The sequence below is a fragment of the Elephantulus edwardii genome, unplaced genomic scaffold, assembly GCF_000299155.1.
Source record: "Elephantulus edwardii isolate Elephantulus edwardi_28Jun2011 unplaced genomic scaffold, EleEdw1.0 scaffold00591, whole genome shotgun sequence".
Lineage (NCBI taxonomy): Eukaryota > Metazoa > Chordata > Mammalia > Macroscelidea > Macroscelididae > Elephantulus > Elephantulus edwardii.
The window spans coordinates 92,475-116,114 of NW_006400341.1; the positions used below are offsets into that span (position 1 = coordinate 92,475).

Below are 23,640 nucleotides of genomic sequence, written 5' to 3' on the forward strand. Positions count from 1 at the left end.
GCTTGAATTATTTCTTCAGTTCCTTCAGCTTAAGAAATGCTGAATGGCTAACCGGTCCGGGGCTCCCAGGGCTATAAAAACTTTATAAACCCCCCGGAGCCCGAGCAGTGTGAAGAAGAGGCGAGAACGACCCCCGGATGGGTCCAAGCCCGCACGTTGCTGCATCCTCAAGTCCAACGCCTGCGTCCCGCCATCCTCGCTACCATGCCCAAGAGAAAGGCTGAAGGAGATGTTAAGGGAGATAAAGCCAAGGTGAAGGACGAGCCACAGAGGAGATCTGCAAGGTTATCTGCTAAACCTGCTCCTCCAAAGCCAGAGCCTAAGCCTAAAAAGGTCCCTGCAAAGAAGGGAGAGAAAGTACACCAGCTGATGCTGGCAAGGATGGAAATAACACTGCAGAAAACGGAGACGCCAAAACAGACCAGGCACAGAAAGCCGAAGGTGCTGGAGATGCCAAGTGAAGTGTGTGCATTTTTGATAACTGTGTACTTCTGGTGACTGTACAGTTTGAAATACTATGTTTTATCAAGTTTTATAAAAATGCAGAATTTTGTTTTACCTTTTTTTTTTAAAGCTATGTTGTTAGCACACCGAACACTTCATTGTTTTGGGGGGAAGGGGCAAATATCACTAATAGTATGTCTCTGAAGCTGAATTGACGTGAATGAAAAAACCTTCTAGCTTTTGAAAGACTTCCTCTTGGTTGTCAGGAGGAGGCATTCTCTGGTGCTGACACACATTAGCGAACTTGACAGAAATACCTTGTGGTGTGGAAAAACAAAAATCTGTTTTTTATGTCCTCTTCTCCCTCTGCCTTCAGCATAGACTTGACTCCCATAAATTCAGAAACCTTTTGGACCTGCTCCCCCCAAGAAATTGATTACCATTTTGTCAGGCAACCTGGACTTTTTCAATGACGTCTGAATAGCATTCGTCAAAAGAGCACTGTTTTTTAATTTTTTTTTTCCTTTTAAAGATTGTGGATCTTAAGATTGGTAATTCTGCCATTTTTTTTCATTTTTCTGAAAGTCAGGGTCAGCTTGTGAAAAGTTGTTAAACAACATGCTAAATGTGAAATGTCAACCCTCACTCTAAACTTTCCCTGTTCAGAGCATCAAATGAAGATTTCATTGGGTTTTATAGTGGTTTTCTGATTTTGGTAGTCCATTGAAGAAAGGAGTTTGAAAGTTGTTGTATACTGTTAGCGATTGTCTGCCCATGTCCTGCCTGAAATACCATGATTGTTTATGTATCTTTAATAAAGCTGGATACAGTTTGGCTTGGAAAAAAAAAGAAATGCTGAATGATGTCGTCCCCTTTGATTTTCTGACTCCAGCTCTTCGCACATTTCATTGTAATACTTTGTCTTCCTGCAGTGCCCTTTGGAATCTTCTTTGCAGTTCCTTAATATCTTGATTTCTTCCCTTTGCTTTGGATTCTCAGTACTTTAGTGCAATATTCAGAGTTTCTTCTGACATTCGTCTTGGTCTTTTAGTTCTCCTCTTTCTTTGCAATGACCTTTTGCATTCTTCATGGATGATATCCATGAAGAATTTTATTATTTTATTCTTGATATCCTCCCACAGCTCATCTGGTCTTCACCCAGTAGTGTTTAAGGCCTCAAACCTGTTCCTAAGATGGTTTTGAAATTCAGGTGGGGTAGACTCATGGTCAAATTTTGGTTCCCATGAATTGGATTGGCTTTTCCTTAGCGTCAGCTTGAACTTACATATGAGTAGTTTTTTTCCACAATCAGCACATGGCCTACTTTTCACATCTGATATTGAGCTTCTCCCATGATTCTTTCCGTAGATGTAATCTGTTTCATATGCATACATACCATCAGGTGAAATCCATGTATATAACCTGTGTTTATGTTTCATATAAAATGTGTTTGCAATGAATATGTCATTGATTGTGTAAAATTCTATCATTCTATCTCCAGCGTCATTTCTCTAACCAAGTCCATGTTTTCCAAGTACTGATCCTTCTTCTCTGTCCTCTTGTTCTACTGACCTTTTAAGCATTATATAGTAACCTTATTTGTCCTTTGTGATGGTTTTTATGCTGAAATCTATTTTATCAGAGATTGATATCACTACTCCTGCTTTTTTCTGGTTGGCATTTGCTTGGTATATTTTTCCCATCCTTCAATTTTTGGTCTTTCTTTATCTTTACTTTTCAGATATGTCTCTTGTAGACAGCATAATGATAGGTTTTGATTTTTTAATCCAATCAGCTACTCTTTCTCTCTTCACTGGTGTATTTACACGATTCACATTCAGGGTAATCATTGAGAGGCAAGGTTTGGTTGCTCCCATTTTGCTGAGTTCTTTTTGGTGTTGTTGTTGGTTACTTTGGTCCATCCTGATTTTGTGGCATCTCTGTAAGAAGGACTTCCCTCAGTATTTCCTGCAAGGCTGGTCTTGTTTTTACAAACTCCCTTAGGTTCTTCTTTGCTGCGAATGTCTCAATCTTTCCATCATGTTTGATGGACAGTTTTGCTGGGTACAGTATTCTTGACAGTTGTAATATTTGAATGTGTGATATATGTCATTCTACTGTCTCCTTGCTCGCATAGTTTCTGCTGTGAAATTGGTTGGTGTTGTTTTGTGCCATTGAGTCACTTGTGACTCATGGCGACCCTATATACAAGAGCCCTAAATGCCATTCTATCCTGTGCCAACCTTGCCATCTCTGACACACTCATTCCCACGACCTCAATCACAGAATGGATCCATCTCATCGAGAGTCTTCCTCTTCTGAGCCGTCCCTCCACTCTTTCAAAGATGATGTCCCTCTCAAAGGACCAGTTCCTCCTTGCAACAAAGTACATCAGATGAAGCTTCAGAATCCTTGACTCCAAGGAGCATTCTGGCTTCACCCTCTCCAGCACAAACCTGTTTGTTCTCCTGGCAGTCCATGGTATATTCAACACTCTTCTCCAGCACCACAGCTCAAAAGCAGCAATTCTCTTTCGATCGTCCTTATTGACCCTCCGACTCTCTGATGCATAGAATGTAATTGCAAAGACTATAGCCTGGACCAGGCACACCTTAGTCTCCAGTCTGACAGCATTGCTCTTCAGTACTCTTGAGAGGTCCCTCACAGCTGACTTTCCCAATGCAATTAATCTCCTGATTTCCTTGCTGCTGTTACCAAGAGTGTTGACTGTGGAACAAAGTAAACTAAAACTGTTAACTATCTCAATCTCTTCATCATCCATACTGATGCTGCCAGTTGGCCCAGTGGTGAGAATCTTTGTTTTCTTGATATTACGCTTCAATCCATATTGAAGGCTGCAGTCCTTGATCTTCTGCAGCAAGCACCTCACGTCCTCAGTTTCAGCAAGCAGGGTTGCATCATCTGCATTACGCAGGTTGTTGATGACTCTTCCACCAATCCTGATGCCACATTCCTCTTCTTACAGCCCAGCATCTCGGATGATCTGTTCTGCATACAGATTGAAAAGGTATGAAAACAAAATACATCCCCGACGGACCCGCTTCTTGATTTTGAACTATGTACTTTGGACATGTTTTAAGAAGGGACTGGTCCTTGGAGACGGATATCATGTTTGGGAGGGTGGAGGGACAGTGCAGGAGGGGAAGACCCTCTATGAGGTGGATTGATTCAGTGACTGAGGTAATCAGGCTGGGTATGTTGGAGACAGTGCGATTGGCACAAGATAGAGCAGGGTTTAGGGCTGTTGTACATAGCGTCGCTATGAGTCACAAATGATTTGATGGCACATAACAACATCATCATCATCATCATCATTAACAACAACAACAACAGTGTCTCCTTGCTCTATTCTGACGACTGCCTCTTAGTCCAAGTATAGGTTTCACATTAGCACAATCAAATGTTCTGGGATTCCCAATCTTCTCAGAGTCAGCCATAGCTTGTTGTGATCTACACAGTCAAAAGCCTTTGCATAGTCAATGAAGCACAGATAGACATTCTTCTGGTATTCTCTGCTTTCTGCCAAGATCCGTCTAACATTAGCTATAATGTTCCTAGTGCCACAACCTCTTCTAAATCCAGCTTGTACATCTGGCAGTTCTCTGTCGACATATTGTTCCAAACGTTTTTTGGATCATTTTCAGCAGAATCTTGCTTGCATGTGATATTAATGATATTGTTCGATAATTTCCACACTCTGTTGGATCACTTTTCTTTGGAATGGGAACAAATATCAATATTTCTTAGTCAGTTGTCCAGCTGGCTGTCCTCCAGATTTCTTGGCACAACTTAGTGAGAACATCCAGGGCAGCATCTGTTTGTTGAAATAAATCAGTTGGTATGCTGTCAACTCCTGGAGCCTTCTTTTTTTGCCAATTTCTTCAGAGCAACTTGAACTTCCTTCTTCATTATGATAGGCTCTTGCTCATGTTATTTCAGGAAATTCTTCTGTGTCAGCCATTTCTTTCTGAGACAATGACTTCTGTGTACTCCTTCCATCTTCTTTTGATACTTCCTGGATCATTTAACATTCTACCCAAAGTATCCTCAAGTATTGCCTCCCGTGGCTTGAATTTGCTTTTCAACTCCTTCAGATTAAGAAAATCAAGTTTGGCCCTTTTGATTTTCTGACGCCAGCTCTCTGCACATTTCATTATAGTATCATGCTTTGTTGTCCCGAGCTTCCTTTTGAGATTTTCTGTTCAGCTCTTTGATTTCTTGGTTTCTTCCTTTAGCTTTGGCTTCTTGGTGCTCTAATGCAATATTCAGAGTCTCATCTGGCATCCATCTTGGTCTTTTCTTCTTCTTTTTCAGCCTTTGTAATGATCTTTTGCATTCTTCATGGACGATTTTCTTGATATCCTCCCTGAGCTCATTTGGTCTACACTTATTGGTGCTCAAGGCCTCAAACCTGTTCTGAGATGGTTTTGAAATTCGAGTGGGTCAAATTTTGGTTCCTGTGGACTTGATTTAATTTTCCTCAACTTCAGCTTGAACTTGGGTATGAGTAATTGGTGGTCTGTCCCACAATCAGCACCCTGCCTGGTTTTCACTGCTGATGTTGAGCTTCTCCAGTGAGTCCTTCCACAAAAGTAATTGATTTGATTCCTTCCTATGCATACCATCAGGTGAAATCCATGTGCATATCCTGCGTTTATGTTTCTTATTATAGTTATTTTCAATGAATAAATCATTGAATGTACAGAACTCTATCATTCTATTTCCAGCCTCATTTCTTTCACCAAGCCCGTGTTTTCCAGCTACTGATCCTTCTTCCCTTTCCCCAACTTTTGCGTTCCAGTTGCCCATTATTATCCATGCATCTTGATTGCATGTTTGATCAATTTCTGACTGCAAAAGTTGGTAAAAATATTCCATTCCCTTCTCTTTGGCTCTAGTTGTTGATGCATATATTTGAATGACAGTGGTATTCACTGGACTTCCTTCTTTGCGTATGGATATTATCCTGTCACTCACCACATTGTATTTCAGGATGGATCTAGAAGTGAATTTGCTCTCCCTTATAGTTACTCTTCGTTTCTCCTTTGGTATTCTCAGAATTCTCTTCCTATCTTCGGTTCTGGCAAATTTGACTATGGTATGTCTTGGTGTTTTTCTTTTGGGGTCTATTATATATGGAGTTTGCTTAGTCTCTTATATATATCCTCTCGTTCTTCATTATGCCTGGAAAGTTTTCTTCTCATAATTCTTTTATAATTTTTTGGTGCCTTTACTTGCTTCTTCCTGTTCTGGGATTTCAGTTATGTGTATATTCCTCTTGATGGTGTTCTGCATTATTTTTAGGCTTTCTTCTTTTTCCTTCCTTTTTGGTTCTGCTTTTTGTTCTAGCAGATCAGTGGTTAGAATTCTACCTTCTATTTTGTTGGTTCTTTGTTCTATCCATCTCTTCAACTCTGTTCATATGTCCTTCCAACATACTGACAACATCTAAAACATTGTTCCTGGATGTTATTCCAGAGCCTCTAATGCCTCGGTTGTTTTATCAGCTTTGTTTTATGTTTTTATGTTGGGTTTATTTTTAAAGTTCTTTTGACTTTTGCTTGTAGAGTTCTGTAATTCTTCGAGTTTATCTTTCACCCATTGAATCTATTCAATCATTATTCTTTGGAATTCTGTGTCAAAGAGTTCCATCAAAATGTCTGGCTTCAGGAAGTCAATTGATTCTGTGTTTTTATCACTTTTTTTTTTAGATGGCATCTTGTTTTGATTTTGTGTAGGATGTGAGGTAGTCTAATTCTTCAGTGTCATTGCTCTGGTAGAGTATTTCCATGCCTGAGGCCTTAGCAGGCCTTTGGTCTTATAACCTCTCCACTCTTCCAAAGGAGAGAAGGGCAGCTCACTCTGCCTGAACTTCTCTCTGATCCCTTGACTCAAGGGAAGAATGACATCAGCTGAAGAGAGACTGAGCAGCTTTCTGGGGCAGGCAACTTCAGCAGCAAGGCAGAGTCCCAAGGGTTTGCAGTTCAATTACTGGTTCTTGGAGGGTCAGAGGTACAGAAGCAGTGTTTGGAAAAAAAATGGCTTCACCTGTGTTATGTGTGCTCCTGGCACAGGATAGCGCGCGAGGGGGTTTGTAGGGGGTGCGGTGGTTATGGTTGTGGGGTGGTGGTGGTGGTGGCAGGTGATCTCCATGTGTCAGGGCAGTCTAGTGCTCCGGGGAATGTCAGAACTGGTCCTAGACACTCTTTCTTGATTCCCTGGCAAACTTCACAATGCCATCTATCTTTCTGTTGTGTCTAATCTGCTATTGTTTATGTCTCAAAAGTGATTAAGTCTAGAAAACACTGTACACTGATATGTTGTTGTTAAGTGTATTGAGTCAGAATGGACCCATAGCTGGCACTCCATCAAGTTTTTCATGTGCAGTTAACTGCACAGGAAGAGTGTCCATCTTTTTCCTTCAGAGTAGCTGGCAGATTCCAACTGTGTGCTTTTGTGTTGGCAGTGCAGTTCCTTACCACTAGACCATCAGAACTCATATTGCTATAACCTTATTAAAGTAAGAAAGACACTCTTCAAATTTTTCTCTCCACATTTACTGTGATCATTTTTCAGAATGGTCAGCAATGAGAGCTGGACACTGTCAAGCTTTTCTGGTCTCAGAGTCATAAAGACTGAATTTCATGTGTTCCATCAGTTCTTTGGACTAATGTTTGATTTTCTTCACTTTGCCTTGATTTGAATAGAGAGAGGCTAATATTTGCACCTTTAGGGGGCCACTTGCAATTATTTTAGTTCCTTATGGTTACTTACCAATTTAGGCTTTAGAACATTGTCTTTACAAACTATATTATACCAATTGACTTTTATGTTCCCTAAGACAAAGGTCCTAAACTCTCAGGGCTAGCAATTCATTCTCTCAAGGTGTTTGGCTGTTTTTGAAGGTTGTTGTCTATTTTTAAAAAAATTACTTAGGTGAAATCGTATATAGCCTTCTGGGATGACCTTGTTTACTCAGCTTATTTCCCTAAAGATTCGTGTAATTTGTTTCATGCACCAATACAGGAAACATCTTACATGAAGTTTGTCCCTTTGCCCCCTACTGAGATTAATACCATTCACCCATTGAAGGGCATCTGAACTCTTTCTAATGGGAAGTCTCCTCCCATGCAATTTACTGCCTTTGATTCTGACTCCACAGCACACACAACAATATGAATAAAACTATTATGAACATTCATGCACAAGTTAATGGTCTTCCTTTTTTAAAAAATATTTTATTTTATACTGGTTTACTTACAAATTTGGTATATATCGTTTTCACACCAGATCTTTCCTATTTCCTTTACCCACCACCCATCAAATTGTGCAATCCTCTGATTACCAACCCCATTCCCCTCCTCTCCTCCTACCCTCCCCCCTTAGATCCTCATACATGTTTTACTAGTTATCTATTTCTACAAGAATTAGCTTATACAGCTTTTGTCCTTATGAGACTGAGAAAATTAGAACTGAGGCACAAACGAAGATTTGCACACCAATGTTCATAGAAGTGTTATTCACCACTGTAAGAACATGGAAACGGGCCAAATGTCCAACCACAATAGAATACATTGAGAAATTATAGTACATTCACATGATGGAATACTATGCAGCATGTAAGATCAATGATGTTCCCTTTTTAAAAATTATTTCTGTATGCTAGTTATTGGTGTCTCTTTTAAAAAATATTTCTGTGTAATGACCAGCCTACAAGTATCGACCATTATCATCAACCTCCCCCTGGCTTTGGATATCATTTGCTCTACCACAATTGCCACTATGAATACTTCTGCTCCTGCTGCTGGTGTTGGAGTTTGGGCATCCTTCCTTGGTCTCAAGGGTGGAGGAGAGAGGGGAGAACAGCTGTGGTGACAGTTGTCATTAACAAAACTCAGTATAATCCTTAACAATAACCAGGTATGTCTGCTTCCTCGTTCTCTTGTATTGACTGAAAACTGAGATTGAAATATCTCATGTTAGAAGCTAGCATGGATAAAATAATGAAATGTTGAATAAAATAATATGAGTTTTAGAGGATTGATTATTCATAGTGAAACTTCCCTATATGGTGTTTGTCTTTTAAGAAGTAAGGTGATTGAGCTTGTTTTGTCTCCTATGAGGAAGAACAATACCATTCTAATGCTGTCGCAATCCACTTAAGTTCGTAATATACTCAAGCAATATATAGAATGGCATGATGTGTCACCACAGTGAGAATCACATGATTTGTGGCTAGATAGCATAGGATAGACCCTACTGAACCACTGAGGTTAATGCCATCTAAGTTTTGTAAAGGCCAAATGTTTAAGATTCCTTTATAGAGTATTCCTTATAGAGTATTTAACAAAGTTAATTTTAGAGAATTATTAGGCACTGAAAGTGCATACAGACACATTTTTTGGATTATAAAGCAAATCTTCCTTGAATAGATTCTAATACAGGCATTAAAATTTTCATCTTTCAAACTTTGCTTTGATGTTTGCTGCGAGGAAAATCTATTTCCTTTGTTAAAAGTCAAATTTTTCTTTCACTTTTCACATTCTGTGATCAAGATCAAAGGACTTTTTTTTACTTAAACCTTGCAAATACAATAGTAAACTACCAATAGTAACTTTACAAAATGTGGTGATAGTTGTCCAACATGATTGATGTAATCAGTGCCACTGACGTAAATACATGGAAAATGATGAATTGCAACTGTTGTTTTCCATTTTTAACAACGACAAAAAAAAGAAAGTAATGATGAATGTAGGTGGTGAAAATACATTTGATGACTCATAATTAGATAACATCCAACTGGTAGGGGGAAAAAAAACAAACCCAGAAAAGTATTTTTTTTTAACCAGAGGAAATGTAATGAGATGTTTCCATTATTTAGGGTAGAATACTGGCACTTTGCAAACATAAAATTACCGTTTTCCAAAAAGACTAGTTAGTACTTACATTTGAATACTCTTAATTTCACATGCTTAAAGCCCTTAATTAAAAGAAAAATGGCAACAACTCAATTGTAAGTTGACAAATAGAACAGAGTTCATTACCAAAAATAATCATTAGAAGCCAATAATTAGGTAACCTATTTTTACACTGATTACTTTATAGAATTTCATGTTAACATCATAAAAGGCATAAACTAGAAGTTAATTCTCATTCTGCAATGGGGTCTATAAGATGCATATTGCTATGTTTAGTATTTTGCTTGGAAGGATGAAGAGACAGCACAGGAGAGGAATGATGAGATGGATTGACACAGTAACTAGAGTGATGGGGGTAGGTGTGTCAGAGTCAGTGAGACAGACTCAGGTCAGGGCAGAAATCACATCTATGGTACACATCTAGGGTCCCTATGAGTCAAAGGCAACACGATGGCACTTAAAAACAACAAGTTGAGTGACATTTCTTTAGAGAGCCTGGGAACAGTCTGCAGGGAGTTGTGCTGCTAACTCAAAGGTTCAAATCCACCAATGGCTTTTGGGGAGAAAAATGAGCAATTTCTTTCTGTGCAATTTATGGCTTTCTCAAACCTGAAGGGTCAGTTCCAACTCCATAGCAATGAGATGACATTTAACTTCTTGTTGTTGGGCTGTTGAGTCACCTGCAACTCATAGCGACCTTATGTACAACAGCCCCAAACCCTGCTCTATCCTGTGCCAATCTTATTGTCTCTGATACACCCACCCTGATTACCCCAGTCACTGAATCAATCCATCTAATTGAGGGTCTTCCTCTCTTGCACTGTCCCTCCACCCTCCCAAGCATGACGTCCTTTTCCAAGGCCTGGTCCCTTCGTGCAACATGTCCAAAGTCTATCAGATGAAGCTTTAGAATCCTTGCATCCAAGGAGCAGCCTGGTCTCACCTTGTTTAGGACAAACCAGTTTGTTCTCCTAGCAGTTCATGGTATATTCAATATTCTCCTCCATCACAACAGCCCAAACGCATCAATTCCTCTTCTGTCATCCCTAGTCATTGTCCAGCTTTCTGATCATAGCAAGTAATTGCAAAGAGTATGGCCTGGATCACGTACACCTTAGTCTCTAGACTGACATCATTGCTCTTCAGTACTGTCTCTGACAGTAGACTTTTCCAATGCAATGTTTTGCTTTTCTGGCTGCTGGTACCAAGAGTGTTGATTGTGGAGCCAAGAAAATGGAAGCTGTTAACAACCTCAATCTCTTCTCCATCTATCATGGTGCTGCCAATCAACCCAGTGGTGAGAATCTTTGTTTTCTTGATGTTGAGTTTTAATCTATACTTAAGGTTGCAGTCCTTGACCTTCTGCAGCAAGCACTTCAGGTCCTCCTCAGTTTTAGCAAGCAGGGTTGTGTCATCTGCATAATGTAGATTGTTGATGAATCTGCCTCCAATCCTAATGCCACATTTCTCCTCATAGAGCCCAGCCTCCCGGATAATTTATTCTGCATATAGATTGAAAAGGTATGGACATAGGATGCATCCCTAGAGTATGTATTTTCTGATTTTGAACCATGCAGTGTTTCCTTGCTCTGTTCTGATGATTGTCCAAGTATAGGTTTCATATAAGCACTATCAAATGTCTGGGGATTCCTATTCTTCTAGAATTAGGCAATTTGCTGTGATCTACACAGTCAAATGCCTTTGCATACTCACTGAAACACAGACTACACAGTGATAATCCAGAAGCAACAGTATAGCACAAGCAACTAATCTTTATTTTGTTTTCATTACAAACAGCAGAAAGCAGGCTCACGAGGTATGTTCTAATGATTTTTAAAAAGTAGGCTTCAATAACAACCAGAACGGATATATAAAGAGTTATACCACCATAATAAAAAAATGAGCCTTACCGACACATATTTTGGTCACTAATAAAATCTTCAAGGGCACATAATCCAGCAGCATACAATAACATATAATAATAATGGCTTTGAGAATTTCTGATCTGTCAAAAATGTAGGTTATTGCATTAAACTGAATCCTTATATTTTCTTAAAATTTTCCTTAAGCACTGAACAATTATTGTTCAGCAAAATGTTGAAGATGCACAGAGCATTCCTAAAAGAATACTCCTTTAATATTGTCAGTATTTTTCCCCCTCAGTAATTCCAATGAACCATGACTTCACCATGTGGATGTAATAGTGGTATGAAAAACTGATTTTGTTTTCAAGATCAAGTAGACTGACTTTGCATTTGGTGGCCAGCTGTGTGCTCCCTAATTTTTCACCTTTAATTTTCACATTTCATAAGCCCTGAGTTATTAGATAACCTGAAAGGTGAGTGTCTACTTTTACCTTATATTTTACTCCACTCAATTTGAACCCTATATAGTAAGTATTTAAAATTACTTACAGATGGTTGTCACTAAAGCAATGATGTAATTCACTGCTAGGATATTTAGTGATTTCTAATAAGGCATTTAACTGCATATGCTATGCATTCTTAACTTACTAGGAGCAATCTTTAAAACTGCATCTAAAATTCTCTGGCAATAAGAGCTTTTCATTTTACTTACTTCTACATGGACAACTAAATTTACTTTTTTCATCTCACATAAAACAATGCTTTGTTTATCTTTTCCAAGCTTAAGTGCTACAGTTTTCCAACTAAGGATGTGCCAAACTGAATCTAGAATCTGCATAGCATATTGATGGCTATGATGTTTAGCAAAGAAGTATGCCCAGAATAGGCATTCAGTAAGTGTTTGTTCCACATGAAATTAACTGTAAGGCAGTTGTTTGAGTCCTACGATGTTCTCCACACATTGTCACTTATAGTTTCACTAGGGAATTCAGGTCACTTGATTTAATTCCCACTCAGCTAACTGAAAATCCAAGAACTTTAAATTTAAAATAAAAAACAACTGATTTTATAATTCTCAGAAAAAGTAAACAAATTAATCCTAGTTACCCTTGTAACAGTAGTAGATGGGGGGGGGGGACAGGAGAAATTCCACTAAATTTGATGTACAATTAAATGAGGGGAAGAAAAAGCCTTCAAGGTTAACTAATTCCTATTGTCTCTACATTTATCCTTGCAGCTTCTGATCATCTGTTTATGTTTATTATCTCTTCTCTAGCAAGAGGAATTTTAACATCTAAATGTATCCCCCATTTCCTTAGGTACATACAATTAATGAAAAACCAGTGTAAATGTAAGATTATATTGTTCATATCATGCCATATTTCTGCATTTATATTTGCTAACATTCAATGTTTCCTATTTTAATGATTCTGTGTAGACTATGAAGAAATCTGCCAACACACTATGAGGTTGCTTGCTTATAATATTCAGTTTTTGTTGATAGCTTTGAAGCATATTGCACACTTTTCATCTAGTACATTAGTAAGTAACTACAATTCTTTTTTTTAGAAAGAATACACTGGCAAATGTTTAAGTTAAAGGCTTTGACTTAGCATTTTTTTCTCAATTATAGGACAATAGCAATGGCAAAAACATTGGCAATGCAGTTCATGGTTCGGTTCTCCCATCTTACAGTGCAGGTTCCTGAAAATACAAAAACAGAATTTTTAAACAGCAGCAAAACATCAAAATGACCAAGACATGGACACAGAGTTTTTGATGACTTTTACTATCCTGCTGCCTTCAGTCAGTTAAATGTTTACATTTCATATTTGTCTGAAGACACACTGGCCAATATGTACCAAAGAAATTGTCTTAAAGGTTTTTTCCACATTTTACAAGAGATAAGTAAGCATTAGATAAAAAGGGCACTCTCTGACTTTGCTAGAAGTTGAATTTTGTTTGAAAACAGCACTAAAGTCTCTTACCATCAGATGTAGTATCCCAAAAACAAGAGCTGGCGGTGTGAAAGCCATAAGCGCTCTTCTGCACCACTGCACAGGTCACTAGAAATAAAGCCAGATGGTGAGAACACACAGAGGAAAGGATACCCAAGACCTAAGTGGCTAAATTCAGAGCTTTGAAGGCTTGGGAATGAATGTAAGAAACACAATGTGAATGAGGAAAAACAAAACAAAACAACCCCACAAAAATAAATTTTTAAAAACTTCAAAAATAAACCAAAAAACCCAGAAAACAAAACACTCAGCCATATAAGTGGAAAATAAACAACAACAACAAAACATAAACAACTCTCATCTTTACTATTCTCTAAATTTGCCCCCACTGGATTCTGGAAAGGGAGTACGGCTGAGAGGCTTAAGAGATAAATAGTATAAAGGTAAAAGGTGATGCCACCCTGGACAGGCAGATAAATGGTTGGCAGTGGTTTTGACTGCTATTAAGTAGTGAAAGGTCTCTACATTTTAGAAAGCATTGTAAAAAATGTAGTTTAGAAAGCATCATAGAAAAGCATCATTTTTAGATCAATAAGTTGGTCATAAGTCCTTCATAATCTACCTTTCATCAATATACTCTTTAAGGATATCCCCTTAAATGACCAAATTAAGGGGAAAAAAAATCACAAAGACAAAGATGAATAAATTCATGAGCAAGTCCACTGCTACTTACCAATGTATTTATAAGCTTTCCCCAGCTTAACCAAATGTGCTAAGGATTGTTCCACTATGCTTGCTGTCCATTTGTTGATATTGTTTTGATTATAATCTTCACCACCTAAGACCTCATCTATACACTAAAAGAGCAGAGAACAGTTAAGTGAACCCCAAAGGATTAATTTTAGGCAAATAGTAACAAACATTATTCAAGATATTAAAAATATTTATGACCCAATAAGACAGCTTAGAAAATCTACATTTGGCAAATGCTTATTATGCATGGTCTCTAATTGCTTAACAGCTTTCAAAGTGCTTCTGCATGCATTATTTCACTCTACCAGGTACTATGGGCTATAGAGATAAATATGACATGGATTCAGCTGTAAAGAACCTAACAATCTAGCAAAGGGGTTAATAAAAGAATTCCAATGTTTCTAATACAAGGAAGACTAACTGAGGGTATAAGTTAGGTCATTAAAAAAAGATTAGGAGGGAGATGTGATCAATTGGTTAAAGAATGACTTTGAAGCAGCTGAGATTTGAACTGTATCTCTTAGTAAAAACACGTTGTTGTTGTTGTTGTTGTTGTTATATGCTTTCGAGTCAACTGGCTCTAATCACTGGCTCTGAATCCTGCCCAATGCTGAGCCAACTTCACTGTGTCTAATACATGTGGCCCCATTGCCACAGTCACTGTTTCAATCCATCTCATCCAGGTACTTCTCTTGTGCTAACTCTCCATCCTCCTCACATGATGTCCTTCTCCAAGGACTGGTCCCTCCTGACAACAGGCCCAAAGTATGTGAGATGGAGTTTCACCATTTTGCTTCAAAGTATCACCCTAGTAAAAACATAGGATGGACTAATTTAAAAATATACTTCTCATATATGCAAGGTATGTTCTCAATTATACTATATACTTCCTTTGCTATAAAGGCACTAGCCCCCCCCCAAAAAAAGGCACTAGCCCATGTGCCACTGAAAGTAAATCACCCACAAAAACCATTTTTCAGATACTCTAGGAAAAAGAAAAAATAATTTTCCATATTGCCTATCTTCCCCCACTTTCGACACCTAGGTTTAATAATAACTCTAATTTTTAAGGCCAGTTCTATAACCAACTTATTTTGTGATAGGTTGTCATGAGGATGAAACAAGATAATGAATGTACTCAACAGAGTGATGGTTGGCACAGAGTAAGCACAAATAGTTTTAGATATTATAATTCTTGGTGCTATTGTTAGTTTTTATTCCTGTGATGGAGCCCAGATAATAAGGCACTTACGGACTCCAGTTTGATAATGTATGCACCCATACAAACACAATGTTTTAATTTACTTCCATTAAAGTACGGCAAAGACTTATAAGAGTCCTGTTAGTGCTTTATTATTAACTAGAAAGTTCAAAAGAGAAATACCTGACAAGATAACTTGTCATATGAGGTCATTACAAGTAAAAAATGAGGGATTCTGTTACATGAGGTTGCTATGCGTCAACAATCCACTTTATGATGGCAGAGGAGCACTGGTGGCATAGTGCATGGTATGTTGTGCTATTAACCAAGACTGCACATCTCTGGTGATTTGAATCCATGAGTAGTTCCAAGGGAGAAAGATGGGCTGTCTGCTCCCATTAAGATTTATAGTCTCTGAACTCAACTGTTAACTGAAAATAGAGCAATTTGAGGGAGAAAGATGTGGTAATCTGCTTCTATAAAGATATACAGCCTCAGAAACCCTATGGTTCTACTTTGTCCTGTGGGTATTTTATGAATCAAAATCAACTTGATGGTTTTTTTCTTAATCTTTATCAAAGCAGATGGCCAGGTCTTTTCCCCACATAGTTGCCGGATATGTTAGAACTGACAATCTTTAGGTTGGTCCTCCAGCACAAACCACCTGTACTATCTAGCAACTTGTTATTAACCAACATTAACATTAGCCAGGAGTCTCATTAGACAAAAATGGCCCTATAGTCTCAAAATGTTCTTTAGAAGCAAAAATTATAAAACTTCATCTCTCACATATTTTCAGCATGTCTCAGGAGGGTCAAGTCCTTGGAAAAGGACATAATGTGTGGAAAGATAGAGGGGTCAATGAAAGAGAGGAAGACCCTCAACAAGATGGACTTATCAGACATGGTGAGGTTGATGCAAGATAGGGCAAAGTTTAGATCTGTTGTACAGAGGGGTCTCTATGACTCAGTGTGGATTCCACAGGATCTAGGAACAACATATTGCCAGGGTCCAATTCAGGACCTGGTGGTGTTACACATCAATAAATATTTCTTGCCAGAATAATATACCGCCTGTGTATCTAAGTTTTAAATTTATTCTGTGTGTAACTCACTTTTTTTCTCTGAAGTTTTTTTTGGGGGGAGGGGTGAAATTCCATTATTGATATCAAGATATCACATTAGAGCTAAGCGAGTGATTCTAAGACTTCAGCCAGTAAAGTATATATCACAGTAAGAAATCAAAGAAAAGAAAAATACATTTAACAAAAGATCAGAAAAAAAACCCAGAAATATCTGCTGAAACTGATGTGCTGAAATGTTTTACTACAGTCCTTGCTCTCCAGCATTTCCAATGAAATATCTCAATAGCAGAAGAGGCTTGGCTCAAGGGAAGGGAGGAGGGAGGAGGATAGACACAGAGGATAAACACATAGTTAAAAGTAAACTGCAGCACACTTGAGATGTCTTTAAATTCTCATATTTCATATAAAAAACTCATATGGGATTTATTTTTTTTTTTACTCCACAATATATTAGTGTGTGGTTTTATTGTAAAATCTTTTCAGTGAAATTATTTGCATTATGTAACTCACTTTCCATAATATTTAGATAAAACTGATGCTCTAAATCCATGCAATGGCTTGTGGGAGGATGTTAAATGTATCATCCAGGAAGAGTGCAGGCAGTCATTACAAAGACAGAAGAGGAAGAAAAGACCAAAATGGATGTCAGAGTTTCTGAAGATTGCACTGGAACATAGAGAAGCCAAAGCACAATGAAGAATCCAAAACACTAAAGAGCTGAACAGAAGATTCCAAAAGGCAGCACGGAATGACAAAGCAAAATACTACGATGAAATGTGCGAGGAGCTAGAGTTGGAAAATCAAAAGGGCCGAACTCGTTCAGCATTTCTTAAGCTCAAGGAACTGAAGAACAAATTCAAACCTCGAGTTGCTACAATCAAGGATGCTTTAGGCATAATGTTAAATGATCCAGGAGGTATCAAAAGAAGATGGAAGGAATATACTGAGTCATTGTATCGAAAGGAATTGGCAGATACAGAAGCATTTAATGAAATAGCATTTGAGCCAGAGCCTATGGTGATGGAGGCAGAAGTTCAAGCTGCTTTGAAGGAATAGCAAAAAATAAGGCCCCCGGAATAGATGGTATACCAATTGACATATTTCAGCTAATAGATGCTGCCGTGGATGCGCTCACCAAGTTGTGCCAAGAAATCTGGAGAACAACCACTTGACCAACTGACTGGAAGAGGTCTATATTTGTTCCCATCCCAAAGAAGGGCGACCCAACTGAGTGTGGAAACTACAGAACAATATCAGTGATTTCACGCACAAGCAAGATTCTACTGAAGATTATCCAAAAACGACTGGAAGAGTACATCAGCAGAGAACTGCCAGAAGTCCAGGCTGGGTTTAGAAGGGGTCGTGGTACTAGGGATATTGTTGCTGATGTTAGATGGATCTTAGCTGAAAGCAGAAAATACCAGAAGAATGTCTATCTGTGTTTCATTGGTTATGCAAAGGCATTTGACTGCGTGGATCATAACAGATTGTGGCTGACTCTGAGAAGAACGGGAATCCCAGAACTTTTAATCGTGCTAATGCGAAACCTATACTTGGATTAAGAGGCAGTAGTCAGAACAGAGCAGGGCAACACTGCATGGTACAAAATTGGGAAGGGTGTACGCCAGGGATGTGCCCTATCTCCATACCTTTTCAACCTGTATGCAGAGCAGATTATCCGAGAGGCTGGGCCCTATGAGGAGAAGCGTGGCGTTAGGATTGGTGGACGATCTATCAACAATCTGCGTTATGCAGATGACACAACCCTGCTCGCTGAAACTGAGGAGGACCTCATGCACTTACTGCAGAGGGTCAAGGACTGCAGCCTTCAATATGGACTGAGACTCAATGTCCAGAAGACAAAAATTCTCACCACTGGACCAATCGGTAGCATCAGGATGGATGGTGAAGAGATTGAGATTGTTCACAGCTTCAGTTTGCTCGGCTCCACGGTCAACACTCTTGGCACCAGTAGCCAGGTAATAAAAAAACGTATTGCGATGGGATAGTCTGCGGTTAGGGACCTCTCTAAAGTACTCAAGAGCAACAGTGTCTCTCTGGAGACTAAGGTGCGCCTGATACAGGCCATGGTTTTTTGCAATCACTTGTTATGCATCAGAGAGTTGGACAATGACTAGGGAGGATAGAAGGAGAATTGACGCCTTTGAGCTGGGGTGCTGGAGAAGAGTACTGAATGTACCATGGACTGCCAAGAAAACAAACAGATTCATCCTAGAGAAGGTTAAACCAGGCTGCTCCTTGGAGGCAAGGATTCTGGGGCTTCACCTGACATACTTTGGACATGTTGTAAGGAGAGACAGGTCTTTGGAGAGGGACATCATGCTGGGCAGAGTGGAGGTACAGCGCAGGAGGGGAAGACCCTCTATGAGGTGGATTGATTCAGTGACTGGGGTAATCGGGATGGGTGTGTCGGAGGCAATGAGATTGGCACAGGATAGAGCAGGGTTTAGGGCTGTTGTACATAGGGTCGCTATGAGTCACAAACGACTCGACGGCACATAACAACACAACAACAGCCACTTCCAAGGCTCTATATACAAGTTTAAGAAAAGCAGGTTTTTTTTACTTAAACATAAATCAAAGTAACATATGTACATGGTTATAAAATACCAATGGAATACAAGGGGTTACAATGAAAAGCAAGGGTCCTTTCTTACCATTGTCTATCCCAAGTCCTATTCCCCAGAGTTAAAAAGTATCTAGTTTCGTTTCATAAAACAAAACACTTTTTGTTTTCATTCTTCTGAGGGTTGCTTATATATCTGGAAATACACCACTGTTTCTTATTTCTCAATTAAAGACACCATCCACTGAGCTGCTCTGACAGATGAAAATATAGTTCCCTTAGACCACCTGCCACCTTTCTCCTCCACTTCTCTCTGTACAACATACTATTTTTAATTTTCTATTTTTACACCCTTAAGAGCATTTTCCCCATTTCCAATGTCTCCATCCCTACATGGAATTTTTCCTTAACATTCTTTGTCTCTTAACCTTCATTCCACTCTATGGAGGTTGAGTAAGTAACCTCTTTGGTAGGTGACCACCCTTATTCCATTCTTATGAAGAGGCCCTGGTGGTGTGAGGCTGTGCTACATGTTGGGTTGTTAACCAAATGGTCAGTGGTTTGAATCTACCAGCCGGGCTCCTCTGAGGAAAAATGAAGTTCTCTTCTATACAGATTTCCATAAGAAAGATAGGTTATGCAATATAAACATTATATGCTTTTCTTAAGGTCAATATAATTGGCTAACACTATTTAGATACCAGTTTTACAGTAAATTAAAATATATTTATTGTCCTATGTAGAAGCTGGTGTGCTTGAACAGCTGACCTTTCAGTTAGCAGCTAAGCACAAAATCATTGTACTACCAAACCTCTTTTGCACCCATATACACTTTTATAATACTAAAAAAAATTGACCCTGATATTATTTAGAGAATACCAATTTTCTAGGCTAAGAGAGTACTTTAACATCTTTGAAACCTTAAAATAGCTGGCAGTATAACAAAACAAGAGAGAGAGAGAGAGATACACATGAAAAGAGTACAAGAATATTAATCTGTAATTTTACCAGCAAAGTTTGTAACTTTACAGTTAAAGTAAAAAATATATAACTTCTTTTAAAAAAAACCCTCAATGCAACAAGCTTTAAGATGAACAAAATGTATAACTCACCTCCTTGACAATATTGTGAGCTTCATCAGCATTAAAACCAACCTAAGGGAGAAAAACAAAAAACAAAGCTAATTTCAACACAAGCTTCTTTTTATTTATAGTTTTGATGATATAGAGAATATCCTAAATGAACTCAGACCAGTGTTAGTGATGGGAGACTATATCCATAAGGTCCATCATGCCTGCCAATGCTAAAATAGTATAACAAATAAAAAACACTTTTCCCATCAATCTCCCCGAGTGATGCTGATTCATTAGGTCTAGAGCAGGGTCTGGACAACTACATTAACAAGCAATACTTTAATAGTGTTCTGATAAGCATCCTGGAGCTCTGGTGTCCTAGTGGCAAGCTGTGTAGCAATCTCAAGGTTCAAGGCCACCAGCTGCTCCACGGGAGAAGGACAGGCTATCTCCTCCCATGAGAATAAATGCCTCTGAAAACCTGATGGAGGGCCAGCTATTGGTTGGTTCTGACTCTACAGTATACAACAACAACAACATATACAAATTTACGTGTCATCAGTAAATAGCTATAGCTAAGTGAGAAAATGGCAGGAGAGGAAAATGCTGAAAAGTTTTCAGTTTTGTTTTTTAACTTACTGTAGGAATATATATATATATATAATACACACATGCACATGCATATGTACACACATATATACACATATATATGATATTTATTTTCTGAATTGATTATATATAAAATTATATATATTCTTATTGTCAATTGATGCCGAGTCAAGCAGGACTCATAGGGACTCTGAACAGAAGGCCTGAAGCCTTTCTATAAGTATCGACATTTATCAAAGTTCATAGAGTTTCCAGAGGCATGTGGTTTAGGAAGTGGATGTCACTTCTGCTTCCACATATATATTATATATAATACATATGTATTTTCTAATTTGACTTAATTCAACACTTTTTATTCCTTTAGTACTACTGAAAAGTGGTCTTGTCCTTGGAGTAGTTTGTTAGAATTCTAAATAAAAAGAAAGTATTAATTACATCCAAGTGTCCTACAGTGGAAAACTAGGCTTTGTGTTAAGACTGAAATTGAAGCCAAACAAAGACACTCAGGTAACACAAGATGTGCTTCTAGAGAAAGATTTACATGTGCTTTATGACCCAGGATATGTGTACAGTGGGAAAATCTCCTGTGTGATTTATAGTCAATGAAAGTTCACCTCTCAATCTATCTATACGTGTAACTTAAAATTACTCTGAACAAGCAAATTCTGAAAATAACAGTTAATAGCATGTGTCATCTTGAGTACAAATTTATGCACACAGAACTCTCCATCATCAAATATGTAATAATAACTTGTACATTTAGGAATGCTATGAAGAGTTTCCCATTTTGGCCCTATTAAAACTACCAGTTTGCCTTAAGATTCAGCTTCCCACTTGGTTTCAAAACTACCCTCCAAATCAAATTTCCACCCATCTCATTTCAATCTGGGAAACAAAATCAAATCAGTTGCCAGGAAGTCAATTAAGGCTCATGGAGATCCCACAAGTGCAGAGTACTATACTCTGTAGGGTTTTGGGTTTTTGCAATTGTGATTTTAATGAAAGTTTACAAATAGATCAGTTTTCATGCACCCACACACATTTTTTTCTCCCTCTCCCTCCTCCAATTTATATTGTAATGTATGCCCTCTTCCAGAGTGTTAATTGCCGTACATATAAAAGCTGATTATTTTGGGAAGTAGATTGCTACATTATTCTTCCAATGAATCTTTGGGAGAGTTCTACTCTCCAACTCTTCAGTTAAAGTTACCTAATAATCTGAATGCACTGGCTTGTCATGTCAACACATGTAGTTTTCTTTTTTAAGAATATTACAGCAAGGAACCTTTTTAGGAATAAAAGACTACTTTTTGGGGGGTATGCTTCTGAGGATGAAGCAGCCTTATAATTTCCTGTGTTCCAATTCTCTATTTCTAAACTTAGAACTTTTAACCATTTCCCTTCAAGTACGCTTGGGCACTGCCTGCATCACTGAAGAACTAATTAATTGTAGCTCCAACTGGCCCACAAAAGCTACCTGCTTGAACCAGAATCCCCTTCAGCGGGTCCAATCTAAATTTTTGTATGTCTCATTTTTATTTGTAGGTTTCCATTCTTCTTTTTTTTGCCCCATTAACCTGTAGCTTCCACTGGTCAGTAACTGCCTCTGATTATTATTACTCTGCCGTTGCCGGCCTGCTACAAGCTAAACTGGCATCCAATAGGATGCCCCTAGTGGTTAAAGGGCAAAGTGGGCTGTGCAGTCAGAGGCATGATTCATAAGGAGCTACTGTTACTGCTGGCAGTTTTTAACTGAGGCAAGTCAATCAGCCACCAAGCAAGTCAGTGCTCACATCAGTGACAAGAAGATAACAGCTGACATCATGGGGTTCTGGTGAGGATTATGGAAGACAAAGTCAGCAAACTGGGGTTCTTAATCCCTAAAGCATCTCCTTCCAGCCCAGCCTGGGCAGAGTTCTTTGAAATTCAAGTGGCCACCAGTGCCCTGTTGAGCTGCAGCACCTGCTTTGGGGACGCCAAGGAACAAAGGCAGCAGCTGGAAAACCGGTTTCCAAGACCCGCCCTGCAGACAGGCGGCGCCCGCCACCCCATCCCCACCCTATAAACCCCAAATTAGGTCTCCTACCTCTCAGCCCTGGTCCCATCGTCTGTCCCTAGTGTTTTTGCCAGCCCTAGCAGCCTGTGCCACCACCCACATCCCCAGCCCACCCTCATCAGGGCCTCGAGGTCAAGGCGACCGGGACAGGCGGGGCGGATGCCTCATCCCAAGAGGGGGGCCCAAGCTTGGAGAACGCCGCAGTCTAACTCTCAGGAATATCTCCCGCTCGGAGACCTCGCACCAGGGTGGGCGGGGCGGGGGTCGCTCACGGGCGACAGGGGGAGGCGGTACCTCGTCGCAGTGGCGATGATATTCCTCCATGGTCTTGCCGAATCTGCTGGGGCGGAGCCAGGGGCGGGCTATGCTCTCGGCCGCGCACTGGCCTCTGGGGAGGCCCCGCCCCTTTTATACCCTTGGGCAGGCCCTCACGCAGGGCCTTCCCTTTGTGTTGCAACGGCCCCACCTCCCTTGGAGGACTTAACCCAGTGGAGTAACAGAAGGTCTCTCCCTGGTAAAAGGACTTTAGTCCAGGTCAGTGTCACACCAAGGAATGTGAACGGCACCAGGATACACAGTGAGAGAAAGTGACACCCAAATGATTGTCTATAAATTTTCCGTGCTGTGTTGTAACAGAAATGTATTATTTGTTAATAAAAATAGTCATATAGGGAGCTCTGGTGGCCTAGTGGTAAGAATCTGCTTAGCAATCCCAAAGATCTGCAGTTCCAATGAACCAGCTGCTCTGTGAGAGAAGGATGGGCGATCTCACAGCCTATTTACTGTCAGTGAAAACCCGCTGAAGGGTTAGCTATGGGTCGATTCCAACTTGACAACACACAACATCAACACCACAACATCCCTATAGGCACAACAAAACTTTTTTTGGTAAATCCAACTTCCACTTATCCATATACTTAAAATTCTAAAACGTGACGCTAAATTGCTTTTGGAATCTTTCAACGTGCTGGATCAGAGCTCTCATTATTACACTTGGGATCCAGTGGCTGCATCTGCACACTTGCTCAGTACAAACAAGTTTGCTGTGAAAGCTTTGTGTTAGTTGAATTT

At 39.3% G+C, this 23,640-nt stretch overlaps 1 protein-coding gene and 1 pseudogene across 1 annotated transcript; one reads left to right on the forward strand and one right to left on the reverse strand.

Annotated features, from left to right (window-relative positions):
* The first annotated feature begins 204 nt into the window (after window positions 1-204).
* LOC102865928 lies at window positions 205-461 on the forward strand (annotated as a pseudogene).
* Window positions 462-12,875: 12,414 nt separating this feature from the next.
* Window positions 12,876-22,893, reverse strand: LOC102866337 (dynein light chain Tctex-type 3-like). The gene is made up of 5 exons (XM_006903359.1): window positions 22,864-22,893; window positions 19,944-19,985; window positions 13,940-14,063; window positions 13,237-13,314; window positions 12,876-12,952 (listed from the first exon to the last, which is right to left on the reverse strand). Exons 1-5 carry the CDS (start codon window positions 22,891-22,893, stop codon window positions 12,876-12,878), a joined length of 351 nt encoding a protein of 116 aa, XP_006903421.1.
* Window positions 22,894-23,640: the final 747 nt, after the last annotated feature.